The sequence below is a fragment of the Adiantum capillus-veneris genome, chromosome 26, assembly GCF_014529385.1.
Source record: "Adiantum capillus-veneris isolate H3 chromosome 26, ASM1452938v2, whole genome shotgun sequence".
Lineage (NCBI taxonomy): Eukaryota > Viridiplantae > Streptophyta > Polypodiopsida > Polypodiales > Pteridaceae > Adiantum > Adiantum capillus-veneris.
Window position 1 is genome coordinate 77,449,623 of NC_140956.1, and position 22,441 is coordinate 77,472,063.

General features: G+C 43.2%; 1 protein-coding gene across 3 annotated transcripts in view; it reads right to left on the reverse strand.

The window, feature by feature from the left end:
- The window catches only part of LOC147423691 (esterase/lipase/thioesterase family protein), a 64,564-nt gene that overhangs the window by 38,108 nt on the left and 4,015 nt on the right, over positions 1 to 22,441 (reverse strand). For all 3 annotated transcript variants that reach the window (XR_015186650.1, XM_086501997.1, XM_086501996.1), the window contains exon 3: positions 7,086 to 7,156. Coding sequence is in view for 2 of the 3 variants with exons in the window: in XM_086501997.1 (XP_086358123.1) it covers positions 7,086 to 7,156 (71 nt within the window). In the remaining variant the exon portion in view is untranslated. The remainder of the gene's footprint in view (positions 1 to 7,085; positions 7,157 to 22,441) is intronic.

Here is a 22,441-nt window from a genome sequence, read left to right on the forward strand (position 1 = left end):
ACCAAAGACTCAAGGTACTCGTTACAATTTTTTTAAAGAAAGGTTGGACCATATTTGTATAAGCAGGCCGTACAAATGTATACCGTACGACTGTACGATATGGGCATTCATACAACGTACGAAAACTTCCATGCTACCTTGTGGTGTGTAGCGGAAGTGATTTATGGCTAGAAGAATCTTGTCTTGTTGCCTTGGACACTGGCTTGTCCGAAGGATATGTTAGAGTGCCGTCGTGCATTGCAAATCCTTCCTTGGCATGCCCCATAAGCCTTTGAATAGAATTGGATTTCTGTTTAACAAAAACAACAAAATATAAGGCAAGCAGAGACAAGCACTCGAGCAAGCACACATATACCCACCCGCCCATACAATCCACTCAAACAAAGACAAGAAAATGTTTTTTTTTTTTTTTTAAATAAAAACAGACAAGATCAAAATCGCAAGCAGAAAAACCAAAAACAGCCATAAAGAAAGGCAAACAAGGAAATCACTCTCCCCACAATACACAAAACACCAAGGAAAAGAAAGAAGAAAATTTGGGTAGCCACATAGCTGGGATGCCTGACAGGACACTCTGTGTGTGTGTGTGTGTGTGTGAGAGAGAGAGAGAGAGAGGTGAGTGTGTGTGTGTGTGTGTGTGTGAGAGAGAGAGAGAGAGGTGTGTGTGTGTGAGAGAGGTGTGGTGGAGAGAGGAAGCGAGCGTGTGGTCTGTGTAGCGAGGAGAGAAAGTCAAGCGCGAGAAGCTGTTCTCTGCGCCTGCGTGCTCTTCTCCAGCGAGCTCAGCCCCTCAGCGCGCGTGCACACGTGTGTGTGCGCGTCAGTGAGAATTGTGTGCTGTCCTGCTCACCCTTGAACCTGCGCGGATTTCAGCTCTGCACAGTTTTCAGCACCTGCGCGTCCATCAGCCTTGTGCAAACTGCCTGTTCAGACTGCTCTCCGCGTGATCTTCACACAATCAAGCAACCAGTGCCACAGCCTAGCTCGACAGAGTGCAGATTTCAGCCTGCGCAGAATTTTCTTCAGTAGGTTTGGTTAGCCCTCCTATAATTGCCTCTGCAGCGTTCTAGATTTCTATGCTGCTAGTCCTTCTGCTGCAACTGTGTTCAGAGTTCTGTAGAACATAGATAATTTCATGTACAGTTTTGTGCTTTGTACAGAGATACTTTGAAAAAACAAAAAAGTGAGTGACAGTCTAGTGTCTTTTAAGTACTGCTCTCTAATTAAAGATCATATTTGTCAGTAGAAAGTGTGGTTTCGGTTGGTCATGGCAGAAGAAGCCATATATAAGCGTAGGAAACAGGTAGATCTTTCCTTGATGGATGCTGCGAACATCATTAAAGAGTGTTTGTTGGAGGATTTTGCAGACGCTAGAAATGCTTGGGAAGGCCAGCATCCTGATACTGAAGTGATCATTCCGGTTCAGCAGTTGATGGATCCGGTTGCACAGTATGCGTTGAATGCACTTATTTTGTTTTTCCCCGGCAAAATACCCTTGGCACAAGATGTAGGTCAATGGGTTGATTTTCTGCTGAAAAGACAAGCAGTCCGAGGGGTATATTTTGGTGCCCGCGGGTTTTATGAGGTGCTAACTGGCACACATGGATGCCCGTTCGCGTTTGTTGCAAATGTCGCCTTTGTTTTTCAACATGCAATTGACACATGTACTGCCATGGGCGCTTACTAAAGACGATCAGAGTTTGATACGACACAGGTGCCCGATCTGGGTGGAAATAGTCGGATTTTCGCGGACTTGGAAGCATTTTTTGCCTCTTCTGGCTGCGCAGTTGGGTAAAGTGATTTGCCCCCCAAACTTGGATACTAATTCCAATAGAGTTTGTGTGTTGTAGGATACAGGCAAGCCGACCCCATCAGGGATTACGGTTGACTCTGGTGATCCAATGGTAGGCAAAAGGACTTTTAAACTTAGATGGGGGAAGTTTGCAGGTGCATGTTTTAGCTGTGACAAATTTGGCCATATGCAGTCTGAATGCCAAGAGTCTTTGTTTAAATTGCCACCACCTGTTGTTCCTACGGCTGGAATTCGTCTTGCTTCTCCCTCCTCTTCGTCCGTGAGGCCGAAGATGGGGGATTCTAATGGAAGCATGCAGGCCAAACAAGGTAAAGACTCGACTAAGAGCTTGGCTAATGCGCAACCTGCTGCAAAGGCTAATACCAAAGGTAAAGCCAAACTGGCAGATTCCACTGATGGTTGGCAAACGCCCAAGAAAACTACAAAACCTCGTGCTTCGCCTGTCTCGAGGAATTCCTCGTGCTTCGCCTGTCTCGAGGAATTATGTAGCTGCTTTGGATGGGAGAGGTGGTGGAACTTTTGCATCCGCATCCCATGATCATAAGTCGCTTGTTGAAGCGTGGGATAGAGTGGTTCATTCATACAAAGACGCTCTGCTTGGGTCGACATCTACGTCATTGCCGATGTATCAAAATCCCCAGCAAGGAACACATATGGAATCCGTTTTATTAAATGTTAGTATGGAGGCGGATGTGCCTATGGGCAATCCTACTTGATGATTGTGCCTTGTGATTCTCTTGTAAATATTGTACATATGCATTCTCCTCTTAGATGTTTTACGTATAATGTGCGTGGATTGTGCAACCATGACAAGTGGAAGCTAATCTGGCACTATGTACATACAAGTATGTACATATTTTGTGGTATTACAGGAGCATAATCAACACGATTTTGTTGGTCAATCATCGTATTATACGGGATTCTCGATTTCTTATGCTGGTACTGGCTCTTTTTCCGAAGTTTTGATGATGGTGAGTCATGAATTGCAGTCGGTTTTGGCCCATAATGATCCACCGGGGCGTTGGATGGTTGTTCAATGTCTAGTGCAAGGCAATATTCTGGAATTTGCTGGCATTTATGCTTATACTGCTTTGGCACAAAGATCTCGTCTCTGGCAAGATTTGGTCAAATATCCCAAGCGTTCACATGCTTTTTGGTGCGAGGATTTTAATAATGCACCAGCAAACTCGCACAATACAACTGGCCATTCGCATATGTTGAACTCAGAGCGTTCTACTTGGGATGCTATGCTCAGTGACAGGTGTTTTGGATCTGTGGGCCAATACTTGCTCCTCGGAGCGGGGCTACACTTTTGCTCATAATGCTCGCTCGGAATATAGAGCACGATTGGATAGGTGGTATGTATTGGGCTCTCCACAATATGATATGTTTGCATGTGACATGAGGATCGATCGCTCTTTTCCCCTATCGGATCATTTTCCTATTTGGCTCTTGATCCATATTGAGGCATTGGATGCAGATACCCCACTTCCCACTAAGCGATTGTTCCATATTAATAATGCGTATCTCTGGCACAAGGCATCCAAAACTTGATTGAAGCGGTGATTCCTCCACTTATCTCTCATATGTTTATCGATGTGGATGTGGCTTGGTATTGTTTTGTCATGCGGATCCAAGCTGTCATAAAGGATTATGGCTTGTGGTACATGCATTGGTTGAGAGATAAAGTACAGAAAGACAAGGTGACTGACTAGTCAAGCCTTAGAAAATCTTGCAGACACTAGACGGCTTACTCAGTCGGAACAAGACGAATTATGTGCCACAGAAGCCTCTTTGACGCATAATAACAGGAGGAAACTTGAAAAATGGAAAGTTAGATCAAGACAGTATGCCTTAATGGATAAAGGTTGTTCATCGAAACAGTTCTTTAAGCATTTGCATCATTCGAGGCAATCCGTATCTATCAAAAGGGTTAAGGTTGTTGGTGGGCAATGGACGGTTAATAAAAGTCAATTGGCAAATTCCATGGTGGATCATTTTCAACGGGTTTTTGCCAAGCCGCAAGCTCCCTCAAGTGAGGTTTTGCAAGCCAGACAGCTACTGTTGTCATATGTGCATCCTATACTAACAATGAATGATGGAGTTGCCCTTGAGGCTAGTTTTACTGAGGCTGAGCTGCATGACAGCTTGTTGCAATTTGGCCATTGGAAATCTCCTGGATGGGACGGTCTTACGGTTGAGTTTTCCTTCGTTTTTGGGAGTCCCTTAAACAGCCTCTACTTTTCATGATCAATCATGCATGGACTACACAATCATTGCCGCAATCGTGGAAAGAAGGATTAGTGAAATTGTTGCCCAAGCAACCATTATGTGAATACTTCTCACATTGGCGTCCGATCACGCTTATGCCGGTAGTTTACAAATTGTTGTCAAAAATGATAGCTTCCCGTATTAACGACCATCTGTTCTCAGGCATACATCCTGCTCAATATGGATTCATCCCTCGCAGGCAAATTATGGATAATATTGCTAATGCTTTCGTTGGAATTGAGTATGCAAAATATACTGGACAAGATGTACTTATCATGCAGGTCGATATAGAGAAAGCATTTGACACTATTCAGTGGGACTTCATTGCTCAGATCATGACGCCTTTGGGCTTTGGTTCCAGATTGTGTCGAGTGGTCTATTTTCTATATGAGAATAGTCAATCTGCTGGAATTCTTGATGGTGAGCTGACTCGTTTATGGGATCTTGGTAGATCGGTTCGGCAAGGTTGCCCTTTGAGTGCTATGTTGTATGCTATTGCTACGCACCCTCTATTGTTGTATTTGGACTCCTTAACTGCATCCGAGCATTTGCATGGATTGGAGCTGCCGTCTCGTGCTCATTTTGTGGTGCAAGCGTATGCAGGTGACTCCATGTTTTGGCCTAGAAATAGACCTGAGGATGTTCAATGCATTATGAAAGCACTACATCTTTATGGGTTGGCTACAGGTCTGCAAGTGAATTTCCTAAAATCTAAATTGTTACCGTTGCGTCAAATGGATTGGCACTCGATATTTTGGCCAGGTGAAATAGTGAAGCCTGATCAAATTGTGAGACATCTTGGATATCCATTCGCTTGGTCAGTTAACAATGCAAAATTATTGGATTGGATTGAGAACAAATTGAGGTCTAAATTGCACTATTGGAAATTATCCACTTGGCCGCTACATGTAAGCCTCATAATAGTACAATCCATATTGGTGGCATACATGCAATTTTCCTTACCTATAGGCTATGTTGCATTGGCCACCCCGTCGTCTTCGGACCTTGATGTCTCAAATACTGGAGCACTTCTGGTCTACTTCTTCTCAGAAAAAGGGTCTGCGCCTGCATGCGATAGATAAATTATGTACTCCAAAGCGTTGTGGTGGTCTGAATATTCTGCATTTGGGTTCTCATGTTATAGCAAGAAAGGCCACTTTGTTGTTGGTGTTGGTTGAGCAAAAGCAGCCTTGGACGCAAATGTTTGCGTTTCTGTGCTCTCATGCGGTTTCTACGCCAGCTTTTGGCCATTGGCAGCCGTCGTATGGGGATGTGGTTTTTGGTAAGTTTGAGGCCACAATACCTGGATGCCCCTTTGCTTCCAGTCTTGTAGCGGATTGGAAATTGGTCACACGGGAGTTATTGTTGCATGGTAGAGATGATGCCTGTGAAAACTCACTTCGATTAGAAAGTTTACATTGGAGTCGGGTTTTTGATCAAACTCTTGTTCAATGCTCTCCTATACAGGCTTATTTTCTCTCCCAGGAAGGTATTGACAGCATACCTGATGTGACGGACACTACTGGACAGGTGCTCTCATTTAGACAGGCTGCTCCTACTTTTGGACTTGGGATGCACTATAGGCGCATGTGGGACAATATTAAAACTCTGGTTGACTCCATATCCCCTGTTCCACCACTGGTTATGGAAAACCGAATTTGTGATTGGCACTACGCTAGTTCTTCGCTCTCTTCGATTTCTGCAAAGAAAGTGTACTATCATTTGCAGTCGTCCTCTGGATCCATGAACATTGTAATAAGGTATGGAATATGCACAAGAGCGTCACATGGTGGCAGAGTAAAGTCGTGAAAGTGTGGCATGCAAAATTGCCTCTGAAGGAGCAACTTATGTGGAGATACGTTGAGGTTCTCCCGATTGGCAAGTTTCTACGATCTCAAAGATTGGCCTCTTCGCGATGTGTCCGATGTGGTGCAGCAATTGAGAACATTCCACATTTATTGTGGTCTTGTTCTCGCACTCTACAGTTTGTGGATTGCATCTCCACGGCTCTTCGCACGCGTTTTCCTGCCATGCATTTCGGTAAATTTTTTTGGATATTTGGAGTACTTCCGCCACTGCTTCGGCCGTATGCCTGCTTTTTTGGCTGGGTCAGATTCTGGGCGCTTTGGACGGTGTGGAGAGTTCGTAATTCCCTCATGTTTCAGCACATTTGAGTGGATTATGTTTCCTTCTTCAAGACATCTCTTCTACAGTCTCTCCGAGCTGCCTATGACTTGGCCGAGCTTCCCGTTACCCATTACGAGTTCTACATTGACTGTTTCTGATTTCCTGTTTGTAACTTTCATGGGTTTTCCTCGTCTTGAGGTTTCCCATTGGTAATTCAATCTGATATTACAACAAAAATGTGTGTGTGTGTGTGTGTGTGTGTGTGAGAGAGAGAGAGAGAGAGAGAGAGAGAGAGAGAGAGAGAGAGATTGGACATGCTCGAGTGCGCCTAGAGAGGATGCATTGACCACAATTCCACTGAGGCTTGCATCAATTGGGATATACTCTACAATGAGTACTCGCTACGCTTTTTCCCAGGCTTGCATCAATTGGGATTTGTAAGGGTACTATTCATGCCCCTTAGCAACTGAACTATTGCTCCATGGTGCTCATTAAGGCAGCAAAAATACCTTCAAAGCGTGTGCCAAACTAAAAGAAATCCAGACAAGTAAAAGGGCATACCTGTTACAAAAACCATGATGGTCTTCCTTTTCATGACTGGATAAACCCAAATCAAGCTATATCCCAAATACATCTTCTTGATGACTAGATGAAACACAGGCAGATACATCATACAATTTCTAAGAGTCACTACAGTAAGTTTCAAAAGCAATATGCCCCAAAGTACTCAAGTGAATGGTACATACATACATATGCAGCGTAGACCCCCATTAACACACCCTCAACAACCACCTCCATGTTTCAAAAAACAGGTATGGTTTCAAAAGAAAACATACTCCAAAAGATACTATATACACATGCAGTGAAAACAACATACCCGGAATAACCGCCTCCATGTAGACAGAATACAACAGGACCTTCAGATCCAGCCAAGTAAAGATGAAACTTCTGTTCAAAAGAGAAAATGCTAATTTAGTATTGCTGAGTGTGTTATCTATAAATTTTGAAGCAATACAAGTAGCGAACATATTGCTGTTTCTCACTAACTTTTATTCTTTACATAGAAATGGGCAATCTTAACATATTGACAGTGCACCAATATAATAATCTCATATTTCATATCCAGCGATCAACTACTCCCTTGCCCAAAGAATCATAAAAATGCCTTCTCTTCAGATTGATAGCGCGTTTCAGAGACACCCTTCCCTTTACCTGCTCTTTTTTGTGCTCCAGCTTTGAATGATGTTCATTAATTCAGCTTTAACTCTCAATTTTCAATGACTGCCATTCTACAGATATGTGCATACTCACCAGTGCCCACTGTATGAGCTCTCTCAGACTGCAATAAACCCTAACTGATAAGAGAAGATAGCCAATATCATGCATAGTATTGACTAAATGTTTGTCCACACAAAGGGGATAAAACTCTTGAGCAACCTCCACCAAGAAGGCCAAAACCATAGTAGGACTTGTTCCGGACATCTACGCAATTTCTACATCCGATTCTACTAAAATATTATGTAGATGCCAGAGCTAATGAAAAGATTTGTGGCAATAATGCACTTATCTTCTTTGACCCAGTAACCCCTGAAAACTTCATCCCTCCAGAATTTTCGAAAACCATGGATTTTGAGTACAACCAGTTGTTGGGAGGCATTGAAGTTGAGCTAGCCACAGGAAATACTAGTACAATTGTTTCTCTTATTGGTGCTCCTTCACGTCATCATTAAGGGGTACCATGGCAAAGTTGACTTCCAGATCATGAAGTTGGGACCCTGTGACATCATACAAAGGATCCAAATCAGCTTATCCAACTTGCAAACTCGTGGGTGACCTTTCAAGGCACTTTGGGAGTCCATTAACTAACTCTAGGTGAGTCCACACCCTCTAGTAATGACCCACCCCATGGGTACCCACACCGTTAGGTATCTTTTCCACATACTACCACATGGTTATGTGCCACCTATTCATCCTAGTAGGATAGGAGAGATACACACCAACATAGGACAAAGCCCACAATTCCCAACAACCCTCCCCTTGAGGTTTGGACTATGACAATAGAAATAGCTACGCCAATTCCAGGCTAACCATAATCTCCAATCAAGGAGACAACTGATGATAATCACTCCAATCCAGGGGCATAATTCCAATCCACGAATCCACTATACAACTCTAGTCCAAGAGTCTGCAAAAGAAATTTCATTGCCACAGCTTCATTGTTTGTCATCCTCCGCTTCTACTTCGTCGTCTCCGATTTTGCTACCCGCACCATCTTGGTGCTGCTGTTGCCACGGTCACTGCCATAGCCTTCTCATGAGCTTTCTTGAATGGAAATGCAATGCTAAATAACACTAATGCAAAACAGAAAACTGATGCTAATGCTCCTCCGCTTGAAGTGAGTTTCTAATCTCCCAATCCCTCCTAGTGCAATGGAGTGGTCTTAGACCAAGGCTAGTGTCTAGCTCCTTACAAGCGTACATGACAATATCCTCAATGATGGATGTATACACATACATTGCCTTATGTAATGCTGGGTTACAAAAAAAAAGATGTAGATTTAATTCTTTTGGATAAAAGAAAGGGAGAGAGAATTTTCCCTTTAATCTCTTACGTGGAGTACCTCTTCACTCGAAAGTGAAGTCACCCTCCACTAGGTAGAAAAGATGAGAATGCTGCCTTTTCCTTCGCTTGAATTTTTGAAGCTTGAGTTCCTTTAAAAAACTTTGATTCCCTCTGTGTGTGTGTGTGTGTGTGTGTGTGTGTGTGTGTGTGTGTGTGTGTGAGAGAGAGAGAGAGAGAGAGAGAGAGAGAGAGAGAGAGAGAGAGAGTAGCCCTTAGGGGGGGGGGAAAACTTATGCTTAGATCTGCCTTGATGGCTTTGAAGTTCAAATGAAGACACCGTTGAAGGCATTTGGAAGAATTGGTTGTTCTTCGGCTTTTCAGCTCGCGAGAAAAAGTCCCTTAGATTGCTTGAGGCCCAAGGGAAATGTGCCTGCTCTGCCTGCTCTACTGGCCGTGGGAAAAGGCACTTGAATTGCCTAAGCTTTTGGGGAGCTTGGGCTCTTGAAGAGAGGCTGATGGCCGTGGGAAGGGGGGCCACCTAGTTTGACAGACCCGAAAAAGGGTGATGAGTCGCTATTACAGTCTGCAAGCCAAGAGCTTTGCATATACTTGGTCACAACAATTACAGGGGGTTGTGATGCCCATTCTCAAAGGTTCATAGCTCAAAAGAAAGGCTTTGTTGCAGAGGCTTTCTACATAAGGTGGGCTTTCAAATGTATGCTTGAGGGCGGAGCAATTAGGGCTTAAAGGTGAGCAAAAAGGGAGTGAAAAATTAATAGAAAAAGCACTAATTGCAATGCAAATGAGAGGCTGTAAACGATCGGTAATCGAGCATTAGTATTTCTACTAGCCAAGAGAGTAGTGGCCGAAGGGGAAGAACCCAACAACGTGCTCACATTAGCAAGAGGAAAAACTAATCTTTATTGATGCATCCTAGGCTAATGATCTAGTGAGAGATTAGGAGATGTTGATTAAGTAATGACCTAGGAGTAACCACAGGCTTTGATACCACTTGTAGAGTTCAGGGAGGATGGATAAGAGAACCATTCATGATGTTGACATGATAATGACTGTCACAAACTGATGACGTGGCAGCATATATTGATGACCTAACAGAGCAATACGGAGTGTTGGAATTAGGGTTGCAGGAAAAAACACACAGCTTGGAGAAGAAGAAGGAAGCTCAAGGCACACAACAAAGAAAATATTACTTAGTATGCAATGGAAAGATAGATAGCCCTAGAATGATGGGCGTATATACAATGCACGGAGAAAAAAAACTCCTAGTGAGGAAAAAAATGCCCAGACGGTCCTAAGTGTGTTCACACGCATCACTACCACATGTATATGGTAACAAATCCCCCTGGAGTGATGCGGTGAACGAGAACTGGCACATAGAGTAAAGGGAAGTGCCATGCCCTGAGGACATGATCAGTCGATAAAGGGGAGTAAGCCAAAAGCTTTCCGGAAAGCTTCAAACTTCTCACGAGACAATGCCTTTGTGAAAAGATCTGCAAGGTTGTCCTGTGTTGGCACATCTCTCCTGCTGAGAGCCTCTCCCTGACATAGCGGTAGTGCACCTCAATGTGCTTTGTGCGAGCATGAAAAACTAGGTTCCTCGCAACTGCCAATGCGCTCTGACTGTCAGTATAGATAGTGTTGGCAGTGTCATGTCCAACACCCAAATCAGCCATAAGGCGTTTGAGCCATACACACTCAACCATAGCTGTGAAGACTGCCCTGTACTCAGCCTCACAACTAGAAGTGGCCACAGTAGGTTGCTTCTTGCTCAACCATGATATACATGAACTGCCAAGCATGAAACAAAAACCACTTGTGGAGACTCGCGTGTCAAAACAGCCAACCCAGTCTGAGTCTGAAAAAGCATGTAAGTCTGGCGGCAATGATCTCCTCTTGGGATAAAACAAGCCAAGATGTAAAGTGCAACTCAAGTAGCGGAAAATCCTCTTGACAACCTGCCAATGCTTAGACCCTGGGCTATGCATAAATCTGCTAACCTATAAGATTGCAAACTAAATATCCGGCCTCGTGTTGCATACATAAATGAGGCATCCAACAACATTTTAGTAAAGAGTGACATCTACAGGATCACCAGTATCATGAAGACTCAATTTCAAACCTGTTTCCATGGGAGTGGCAATAGGTTTGCAATCCTCAAGTCCAAACTTACATAGCAATGTCTCTATGTAACTTTTTTGACACAAGGCAATATCACCATCACACTGCTTAAACTGTATACCCAAGTAATGATGCAACAACCCCCAATCTTTCATCTTGAAAGTAGCCTTAAATTCACATAAAGAACCACAATGAGAAGTACATCATTCTCACGCTTTACATACAATGTGCTTTCTATTGGATTGTTACGAAAGCCTCGTTTGACCAAATGAGTGTCAGCCTTCTCATATCAAGCACGAGGAGATTGATTCAACACATACAAAGCTTTCTTACATCTGCACACTTTATCCTCTTGTCCTTTCTTGACAAAACCACGAAGCTGCGTTACATAAACTTCCTCAAATACGTCACCATTCAAGAAAGCAATAACAATGTCAGATTGATGTACATCCCAACCAAAATGAGCTACCAATGCACATAGAAAACGCACAGTAGTCCTACAACGAGTGGGAGCAAAAAAGTCTTTATAATCTATGTCTTTTTGCTGTGCATAACCTTTTGCAACACGTCGAGCCTTATGGCGACAATCTCACCATCCGGCTTGCGTTTCAACTTGTAAACCCACTTTGTACAAGTCATTTTCTATAAGTGTATCATATTCTGATTGCATGGCAGCCATCCAATTTTCTGAATTCTAAGCTTCATCAAAAGACAGAGGTTCCTCAACATCATGTAAGCTAGACACACCCAAAGCATAACAATCTGATGCATAAGATGCATGGCAAGAACCTGAACGAGTACGACTAGACAAAGGTAAATTCAATTTACTGTCACGCAAAGTATGCACCAGCAATTTAGGCATACCTCTAGCCTGCTCATTCTCAGCCCTTTCCTCATCAACTACATCATGTACATCTGCATCAATATAGGCTCATCTGTAACATTTTTAGAAACCCTCATAGGCTGTACACATTTGCCTCATTGGAATCTACATTCGAACTTCCACCATTGAAAAGAGACAACATAGTGTCATAAATGTCTGTGAGCTTACATTATTGTCTCTAGTAAATGACAGCAAGGGCTGAACAGAATCTTCCACAAACACAACATCCCGTGAGACCAAGATACACTTTGTTTGCGGATGATACAACCTGTGACCTTTGCTTTCAGCACTATAACCAACAAAAATACATTTGACAATCTTATCATTCAATTTCCTGCGCTACGTTTGTGGCACCAAAGCATATGCCAAACAGCCAAAAACACGCATGTGCTCAATAGAAGGCTTTCTATCATGCCATGCTTCTATGGAGTCATAGATTGTAAAGCTTTCGTAGGACACCTGTTTAGTACATAAGTGGACACATGATTGCCTCAAGCCAAAACGAATGCGGCAAAGCTTTACTTTTGACCATATATCGTGCGTTTCTGTAAGTGACATGTTTTTCCTCTCAGCAACACCATTTTACTGAGGCGTATAAGGCACTGTACATTGGTGTTTTATCCCACGACTAGCCAGAAATGCAGAGACATATACTCCCCCCCTCGATCAGAACGGAGGTGTCCATAGTACATTTCGAAACATTTTCAGCCATAGCCAGAAATTGTTTGAAGCACATAAACACTTCGTACTTCGCTTTAAACGGATATACCCATGCATGCCTGGAGTAATCATCAATGAAAGTCGCGAAGTAAAGCTAATTGTCCAAGGACGGAGTTTGCATGGGCCCACAAACATCACTATGCACAAGCTGCAACCTGCATGTGGCCCTAACTGAACCATCCTTTGGAAACTTAGAACGTTGCATCTTACCCAAATACAGCCTTCACAAACATGTTTGACAGGTGCTTCAAGAGGCGGCAAAGAAGCAACCATATCAGATTTCTGCAAGCACAACAAATTAGCAAAATTCAGATGTCCAAAACGTAATTCAGATGTCCAAAACGTGCATGCCAAAGTTTCGCATCTAAAATAGCCTTAGAATCCACAACTGCATTTGCAAAATTCTGCCCACACTTGTCATACAAAGTAAGCTTATACAACCCACGACATAAAATGCCAGATGCACCAATTTCATCACCAAAACTGAGATCATGTATTGTACATCTGTCATTCACAAATTTGACTACAAGACCAAGTCTAGCAAGTGCACATACAGACACAAGATTCTTCTTGATCCCAGGTACATAAAGTGCATCAACAAGTGTGAAAGAACTGCCATTTGCAACAGTAAGCACAATCTTCCCAACTCCTTGAACCGGATAAGAGGCATTGTTGGCACAAGTAACTAAATTTCCATGAGAGACAGACTCAAGAGAGGTGAACAAATCACGATGTGAAGTAATGTGCTTTGTAGCACCACTGTCAAAATACCACACATGTGAATCTGCAGCAACTAACATGCATGCATCATGGACAATAGGATTATAAGTGCACTCTGCACTAAAAGCCCATTCTGCATCAACATCAACATCACAGTCTCCTTTCACAGAAGACTCAATAATAGCTGCATTTGTAGTGGAACCAGCATTTGCAGTGGAACCACCCTCTTTCTTCTTAGCCTCTTTGGCCTTCAACTTAGGACATTGCTTGATCAAGTGATCATTAGCTTTACAATAATGGCAATGCATCTTCTTTCTACCCTTATCACCAGAATTCCCAAACGAAATACTACCAGCAAAAACATTAGAAACGGGTGATTTTCCACTCGCAGAAGAACCATGAGAAGTGGCTGCATTGCTGTTACCACCTTTTCTTTGAGCAGCATTAAAAGCTTGTTCAACTGCACGCTGTCTAGTCCTGTTTTTCCTGGAAAGTGACTCTTGCAGCAGCAATGTGCACAATGCATCAAACTTGACAACTTCAGGATTTCTTTGGATCATAAGTCTCCAAGTACTAGCAAAAGTTTGGTAAGAATCTGACAAGGCATCAAGAACAGTCTGCACAAGGGAATTGTTTGAATCAGAGATACACTTTTTGGGACACATCATCTCAGCAGCAGGAGTGCAGATGGACCCGGCCAAGATTGAGACTATACGTGATTTGCCCAATTTGAAGAATGTCCATGAAGTTAGAAGCTTCTTGGGCTTATGTTCTTACTACTGGCGGTTCATTAGAAAGTTTGCAGAGGTTGCTTCCCCTTTGCATATCTTGACACAGAAAGGAGGGTCTCTCGTGCGGACCCACAGAGGTGACTGCTTTTCAGACATTGAAAGAGAAATTGACTACAGGACCAGTTTTGACTCTGCCGGATTTGCAAAAGTCATTCGAAGTATATTGTGATGCTTGTGGTCGTAGTCTCGGTGCGGTCTTATGCAAGAAGGCCATGTCATTGCCTATGAGAGCCAATTGTTTTCAAGGCCAGAATTGACAGTACATATATATGAGAAAGAGCTTTTGGAAGTTATCCATGCTCTTACTCAGTGGCAACATTACCTACTCGGAACCGATTTACGGTCTTCACAAATCACCAGAGTTTACGGCATACGCTACTTCTTGTCACAGAAGCAGCTATCGGCAAAGCAGATACGGTGGGCGAACATCTTGTCACAGTTTCACTTCCAAATTGTCCATGTGCAGGGACAGAAGAACTTGGTGGCAGATGCTTTGTCCCGGAAGACGTAGGTCTTGGCTATTTCCGTGACACGTCATAGAAGCTTTGAGGACATGGTCGATCAGTACGCCACAGATCCAGATTTTGCAGATGTATTCAGTCGAATACAAAATGGGGAGGTAGTAGCGAGATATTCCATTCGGAATTGCTACTTGATGAAGAAAACGATGTTGTGCGTTACACAGCCGTTGAGGGAAAAGGTTCTAACCGAATGCCACTGTCCACCATTTACGGGCCACCGCGGCATTGATACCACCTTGAAAGGTGTGGAGCGATACTTCTATTGGCCAAGACTCAAGGAGGACGTGGACGATTTTGTACGCAGTTGCTTGGTATGCCAGAAGGTCAAAGTTTGACAGGCATAAAGCACAGGGATTGTTACATCCTTTACCCATTCCCATTCGCCCCTGGGAAAGTATTGCTATGGATTTCATTTTTGGTCTCCCAAAGACACAGAGTGGGCATGATGGTATCTGGACTGTTATTGATAGATTTAGCAGGCAAGCTCATTTCATTCCAGTGAAGAAACAGTCAAGCCGGAGACAATTGTCTCCGATAGAGATCCCCGATTCACGAGTTTGTTTTGGAAGGCTATTTGGGAGAACATTGGGACACGGTTGTAGTTCTCGTCATCTTTCCACCCGCAGACAGATGGGCAATCTGAGATTGCAAATTCTGTAACAAACTTGGACACTCCAAGTCAAGAATCTACTACGACACGACAGGAATTCACTTCAAAACAATTCACAATTTGATTCGACACCGGCCCCCGATGGAGTTCCGTGCAAGAGGTATTGGCCCCAAAGAATGGCATCCCTTTTGGTATTTCTTTTTGTATTAAATCTGTACTCAAAGTACAAGGGAGTGGGAGGGTCTCACTCTTAGACTCTGCGTCCAGATGCTCTGCAGAGTGGGACCCCTGCCCACACTTATAAAGGTTTACAAGGGATGCTAAAAGCAGAGCCCCAATTGCTGCCCATTAAAAGCATTCACAAATAAAGCAATTTTTATCAAAAGAGCTCTCTCTCTCTCATGCTTTGCGTAGCCAAAAAATCAGCATAGCCAATTTCCGTAAGCCAGCCACGTCATCAAGTTTCGCTTTTTGCGTCGTAAATCGCGGGGGTCCGTACGGTAGTGCCACGTCAGCATTCAGCATAAAATCCGGAAGCCTTGCACGTCACTGCCACGCATTTGTGTGTGCCGGGTCTGTCACCACATGCCCACCATGCCACGTCACCTAGTTTGTGACATACCCCCCCTCTTGAAAGCATTGTAATGGCCCTCGATTACGCCTACAAAACAGACAGAGGCCATAAACTGTCTTAGCAGACACTGATTGTTAGTACCGACGCACTAGGAACACACATCTAGCACATGTACCAATCGACAGTCACATCACAGGACATCACTTGACATATCAGGACATCACATGACAAATCACATTCAAAAATTCATTCGGATCTCAAACAGTGAATAATCGGCAACGTATTTAGCAATCGCACCTAGATCTACTCGGAACCTCATAGATGCCTGATTAGCTAATCCTTATTGCAACCATGTCTATCGAGATCTTTCAGACCGAAATGCTGCAGTCATTTCGTCTATTAGTTTCTATACTCAAACAAGTCAAGAACAAATTAATATCATATTATCGGGAATTCCGATTCATAAAGTCATACAGTAGAATACTGTCAGCTCACAGTATCCCTGAAATTCAAAAGAGACATCAGTGACTTTAGTATCAAAAATCGAGGCAATTTGTTGACAAAGGAGCGGAGCGACTCCCCTCTTGTGCATACCCGCTGCACCAGATTCTGTCACAAAGTGATGACGTGGTTGCTCGCTCTGCAAGAAACCCTAACCCTAACTGTTGAAAATCAAAAACCCTAATCTACAGGAAACCCTAACCCTAACTGCAAAAAATCAAAAACCCTAATTTGTTGGGAAACCCTAACCCTGATTTGCTGACATGGCAGGATGACATGTGGCAGTTGTACGCATTCCACGTTTTACAGCGTGAATTGCGCCAACTTTTGATCATTGCTTTTTCTAAGCAATGTAGCCACAGAGAGAGAAAGCCTCTTGCTTTATTTTCAATAAAGCATAAAGAGAGAGAGAAAGAACCTTTTGCTTTATTTTCAAGTGCTTTTCATTTGAAGCTTTTGGAACAGCTTTTGGGCTCTGCTTTTGGCAACCCTTGTACCTTTAAATATGTGAGCAGGCCTCTCACAACTCAGAGCATCTAGACGCAAGGTCTAAGTGTGAGCGCCTGCCCGCACTCTTGTACTTTGAACACGGATTAATACAAAAAGAAAATACCGAAAGGGGCCCCAGTCTTTGGGGCCAATATCTCTAGGCACGGAACTCCGCCGGGCTAGTGTCGAATAAATTGTGAACTGTGAACTGTGTTGAAGTGGTTATTTGGTGCTGTCGCAATAGATTCTTGACTTGGAGTGTCCAAGTCTGTTACAGATTCCGCCCAAGCTGAGTTCGAGGTTCCATTTAGAATAGACTAAGCTAATCCAAATGCTTCAAGGTAAAGATTCACAATATGAGGAGTATCTGCTAGGTCCTCCTCCTCCATCCACTTCGTATCCAATGCGGGATAGTTCTTGAATTTACCCAAAAACCTTCTTATCGCTTTACCCTTTATCTTTTTGTCTTTATGTGCCAATATCTGTTCTGGAACAAGGATCTCCTCGTTTTCTTCCACTTTGGGTTGCTCATCAGGCTCCCCATCATCGGACACATCGCCTCTAAACGCTTCAAGAGACTGACATGAAAAGCATTATGAATTCTCCAAGTATCGGGCAGCTTCAGTCTAAAGGAGACACCACTTATCTTTTCGGAAATCTGGAAAGGTCCATAGTAATCTGAGCTTTGGAAAAAGCCTCTCCTTTCCCTTTTTCTTTCTCAGGCGTGCCTTCTCAAAACGTAAGAGCATCCAATTGTTCTCCTTCAATTTCAAATCGCGACGATGGCGATCTGCTGCCTTTTTCTGTCTTTCTTGAGATTTCTGCAAAGCCTCCCGGACCACAACTACGCTACTCGTATCGCAGATACCATTTTGACAAGAATGCATAAAAAACTCATAGACCTATTGGCTGAAATTTCATAATTGTAGCCGTGAATGGCTAATTCTGCTTCGTACTGAGATTTCCTACGTTGGAAATGCTTCCGTTATTATCTGCTAGAGTAGGGAATACCCACACGAGTTCTTATTGGCTGAATTCTGCTTCTGGATGCAGTTGGAGTGCTACAATTTGTGTGGAGAGCCGGTTCTACGCTTCTCTGAGTGCGTCTATTCCCCATAGGGATGCACACAAGCTTTGTGGCCGCCCTACACCGTTCCTACGCGTTTCGTGGCCTCTACACACTCTTCTTGGAACCAGAGCAGCAAATCGCCTGGGGGGGGGGGGGGGGGCTGAATTGATCACTGAGACTGAGAGAGAGAGAGAGAGAGCTCTCTGTGTCTAGAAACTTCTGCACAGCACCCCCATGAGGAAGCGCTAGCATTTCTTGTTAGTCTTGCGGCAAAAATTGCCAGGAGGCGTTGCATAAGAGTGAAGAGAGAGAGATAGAAATCTTTCTATGCTGGTCTTCAGTTTTTTTTTACGCTACCAGCTGAGTTTTTTAATGTTTAAGAGTTTTGGCCACGTTCAAACTGGCCGATCACTTATTTTAAAAGGTTTTTAACCTTTCGCTTAAAAATAGGCATGAAAACCTGATTTTCGGACAGAACTGGAGCATAATTAGCTCGACCGTCTTCATGCCTCTATCGACTCAGCCTGCCTGCTCCGGCCAGAACGTATTTACACTGTATCCGGCCGGCCACTTGCGTGGGCGGTCACAGTGTGTGTTTAATAATGGATTTCCGACCACTTGCGTGGGCGGCCATAGTGAAAATATTTGATAATGGATTTTCTGAGCCCACTAGGGACACCATCTTATTCATGCCTTTGTTCTAATTTGTTCTGCACTGCATTCGACTTCTGCTCTACTTGTCATTCTATCCGGACACGGATAAATTTCCAAATTGCACTAGAAAAATTTATCAATTCTATTTTAAATAATTATTTGGTACCAATAAATTCATAAGTTCATCAATTCAAAGTGTGCAAAAAAATCATTTTCATATTGTCTGTAGCCGTAGCTAAAATATTACAATAATAAAGAGATACCGAAAGGGGTCCCAGTCTTTGGGGCCAATGCGTCTTGCTTCCAAACTTCGTCGCGCCGTCTCTCTCTCTCTCTCTCTCTCTCTCTCTCTCTCTCTCTCTCTCTCTCTCTCTCTCTCTCTCTCTCTCTCTCTCTCTCTCTCTCTCTCTCTCTCAGTGATTTTGCAGTTTCTGTTCGTGTGTTGCTATTGATTGCTCGCTTAGAGAGTCCCAAGCTGTAACAGTGGTATCCGCGCTTGGAACAATTCTTCTTCTACGGAGGCAATTCTTCTTCTCGTCGCGCCGTCTCTCTCTCTCTCTCTCTCTCTCTCTCTCTCTCTCTCTCTCTCTCTCTCTCTCTCTCTCTCTCAGTGATTTTGCAGTTTCTGTTCGTGTGTTGCTATTGATTGCTCGCTTAGAGTGTCCCAAGCTGTAACAGTGGTATCCGCGCTTGGAACAATTCTTCTTCTACGGAGGCAAAACAACAAGCAACGCAAAACGCGGAAATCAATACAGTCTGCCAAGTCAGCACTAGCAACGCAATTCACAAAAATCCGTACAACCCGTCATGTCAGCATGTGAGCGTGATTTATGGGATTCTCAGCCAGAGATCAAGCTTTTAATTTTTAGGATTTTAGGCCCCTCGGCCAGTGCTCCATAAGTACTTTAAGTTGGTGGGTTAGATTTTGAAAATCCTAAAACCCCTTTTTTAGGCCTCTCGCCTAAATCTGCAAGTTGGTAAAACTTCTTTTGAGTTCAATTTCTCGTCCTCTCGGCCATCCCTTTCCAGTTGGACACACCACATCATCACTTTGTGACATTTCCCCCTCTTGAAAAATAGTAATCGCCCTCGATTACGCCTAAAAAACAGCCATAGGATAGAAACTTTCTTGAATAGACACTCAATCTATGTATCCATGCACCAGACTCCATTAATCCCGCACTTCTACAAAGACATGAGTCACTGATCGATCACATTTCTGTCGAGGGTCTCGGATACAAATCATGATCATTGTAACCTCTTTAGCAATCACATCCAGACCGCGCTAATCTTTCCATGGATGTCTTGATCTACTAAATCTTGTTACTATAACATTCATATCCTTTCTTTTCACATTTCAATCAAGAAAATCATGCCCATGACCATCCCCACAAGACAGTACATCCACAAAGCATACAATTCATAGTTCACACACTTGTGTTCCAATCATTCAATCTAGCCATCCCATTCCATCTAGAACTCTTGATACACCTCGATCATTGTGCAGCCATCTCATCCTTCCGGAACTCTTGATGCACTCACAAGAGTATCCAGCCATCTCACCCAGATAGACATCTTGATACACTAGAATCTCATTCAATTCTCATTCACTTAGCCATCACATCCAAATCTCGCACAGATGTCTGGATGCACTAAGTTCAACTCATTCATCAGAAAAAATGTTGCACACATTCATCTTTCTCTACATGTCTGTAACAGTACACACATGAAAGAGGACATGTCTTAAGTTCAATCAAGGAAATTTCCAATTCAATGTACATATATTCATAAAGTCATTACACAAAATTTTGTCAGTCTGTCAATATCCCTAAAATCTTAAAAGAGAAATTAGTGGCTTTATTCAATCTAGGCAGTCTGTGACAAAGAGTGGAGTGGCTCCCCTCTTATGCAATCTGCATCGCACCAGATTGAACCTGCTGATCGATTTTGGCACAAACACTCCTAATAGTCCAAAGGCTTCAGGTACAACGCTATAGAGAATTTGTGATGTTCTCCTTCCACATCCACTTTGCATCGAGGGCAAATTATCCAGCTTTCTTGTGCCCTGTGACCTGTTGGTAGCCTTGTTGGCCTCCCTTGTCCTTTGGCACCTCATTCTGAATCATCTGAATAGGAGACATCAACTAATTCCCCTACTTCGTCGAAACCCCCAGATGCACTATCATCTGATTCCTTGTCTTCTCCGAGATCCTCTCATAAACGTGCATTTGGTTCCCTTGGTTCATCGAAACCCTTGGATGAACTATCATGTGATTCCCTCACTTCTTAAAAATCCTTTGATGAACTTTCATGTGGTTCCCCTAGTTCATTCTCTTCATTGGAAGACTCTTTCCCTGTTGAGGTGGACACTAGCCCGTCCGTAGGATAAGTCAAAGAGCCGGCATGCATTCCAAAACCTTGCTTGGCATGTCCCATAAGTCTCTGAATAGAGTCAGACTTCTCTTGCAGACAATACCGTCAGATCTCTTTTGGCAAACCACAACAACAAAACCGCTTAATCTTGTTTGGCAGCTTTTCTTTTACGTATGGCAGTTTTTGAGTGCCAATTTTTAGAGTGTGAGGTGTTATTTTTTTGGTTGCTACAAAATCATGCACATGGGCACAATCTTAGACACATAGAGAACATAGGATAGAAGCACACACGCACACACGCATGGTGCATGAGGATTGCAACTTAAAGAAGAAGACGACTTGTAGATTCTTGTCATCTATTGTACACACACATCAAATGAATATGAAAATTTCCAATGGGGGGTGTTGATAGTGGCGGTTTAGGACCGCCGACTTGTCTAAAGGGGCATCCCGCTTTGAAATCTTGTCCATCTCCCTTCGCTCTCTTTTTTTGCTCTGTTATTCAGTTGTTTGTGAAGCAATTTAAGTGGGTCAAGTCTTGCAGATTGACTCTTTTCATTTGGGCCACTTGCCAAAATTGGTTACAATAACTCTTAGGAGTCCTAAGAGCCATTCAAAAAACATTGTTATGTTCTTTTTGCTTTTATGCCTCTATTGCATAGATACCTAGAGTGGATTGTAACAAAGATGTAACAGATATGTCCTTCAGGTCAAGTTTGGCGTTCAAAGGACGGTAATGTAATCTTTCTTTTTTCCTCTCTCTCTCTCTCTAATAGTGGGGTTTGTGACTCTGTGCATTACATAAAATCAACCAAATGGCCATATACAAGAAATATGGGAAAAATCCTGAAAGAGAAACAATTTTATCATGGGGAAAAACACTAATACAACCACAAGATGCATCAAAAAATATGCACTCAATCATGAAGTGGTGCTGAGCTCTATTTGATGGAAGCCTACACGAATCTGCCAAAATCTCTATGGCAGCCCACAGAAGCCAAAGGACTAAAAAATCCTTGTGCTGTGCCTCCAAAATCATCCGCATCCATTCCATCATCTCTGAATGTGGCACTCCTAAATACGATGCAGATCTTGAGCCACAACCAAACCGTAAGAAAGGAACCCACTTGTCCTTCATCACAAAAGCCAAAGGAAGGTACCAAGATGAGCAATTCTCTTACCAAATTAGCTTCCCAAGGCATCATTAATCTGTCGCTCATACAAATTTGCAAACTGTCTAATATCAATGTAATAACCGGCCTCAACCCTCGTTTGCTCTTGTAAAATATCATAGACAATCTCCCTCGTCCAAGAGTTATCATGTGAGGAGACAACACTCACGAGGCTATGGATTTGGAATGGCCTTCCCTGGGTAGAGTTAGTATGGATCTTGGTGGGTGGCAATGGCCTTCTGTGTAGATTGATAGGGAGCCAGTTTCTTCCTTTGAGTACATTATCACCATTGGGAGGCAGATCCTTTTGAGGGTGCATTACTCTCCACATCGTCCTTGTTAGTTAGAGATTTTGGTTTGAGCAAGGCATCTCTCTTGCTTTTTGGCTATAGTTTCGGTCATGCATTTGGCACCTCAGTGTCAGCCCTCGCATTTGTTATTTCATGTGGATGATT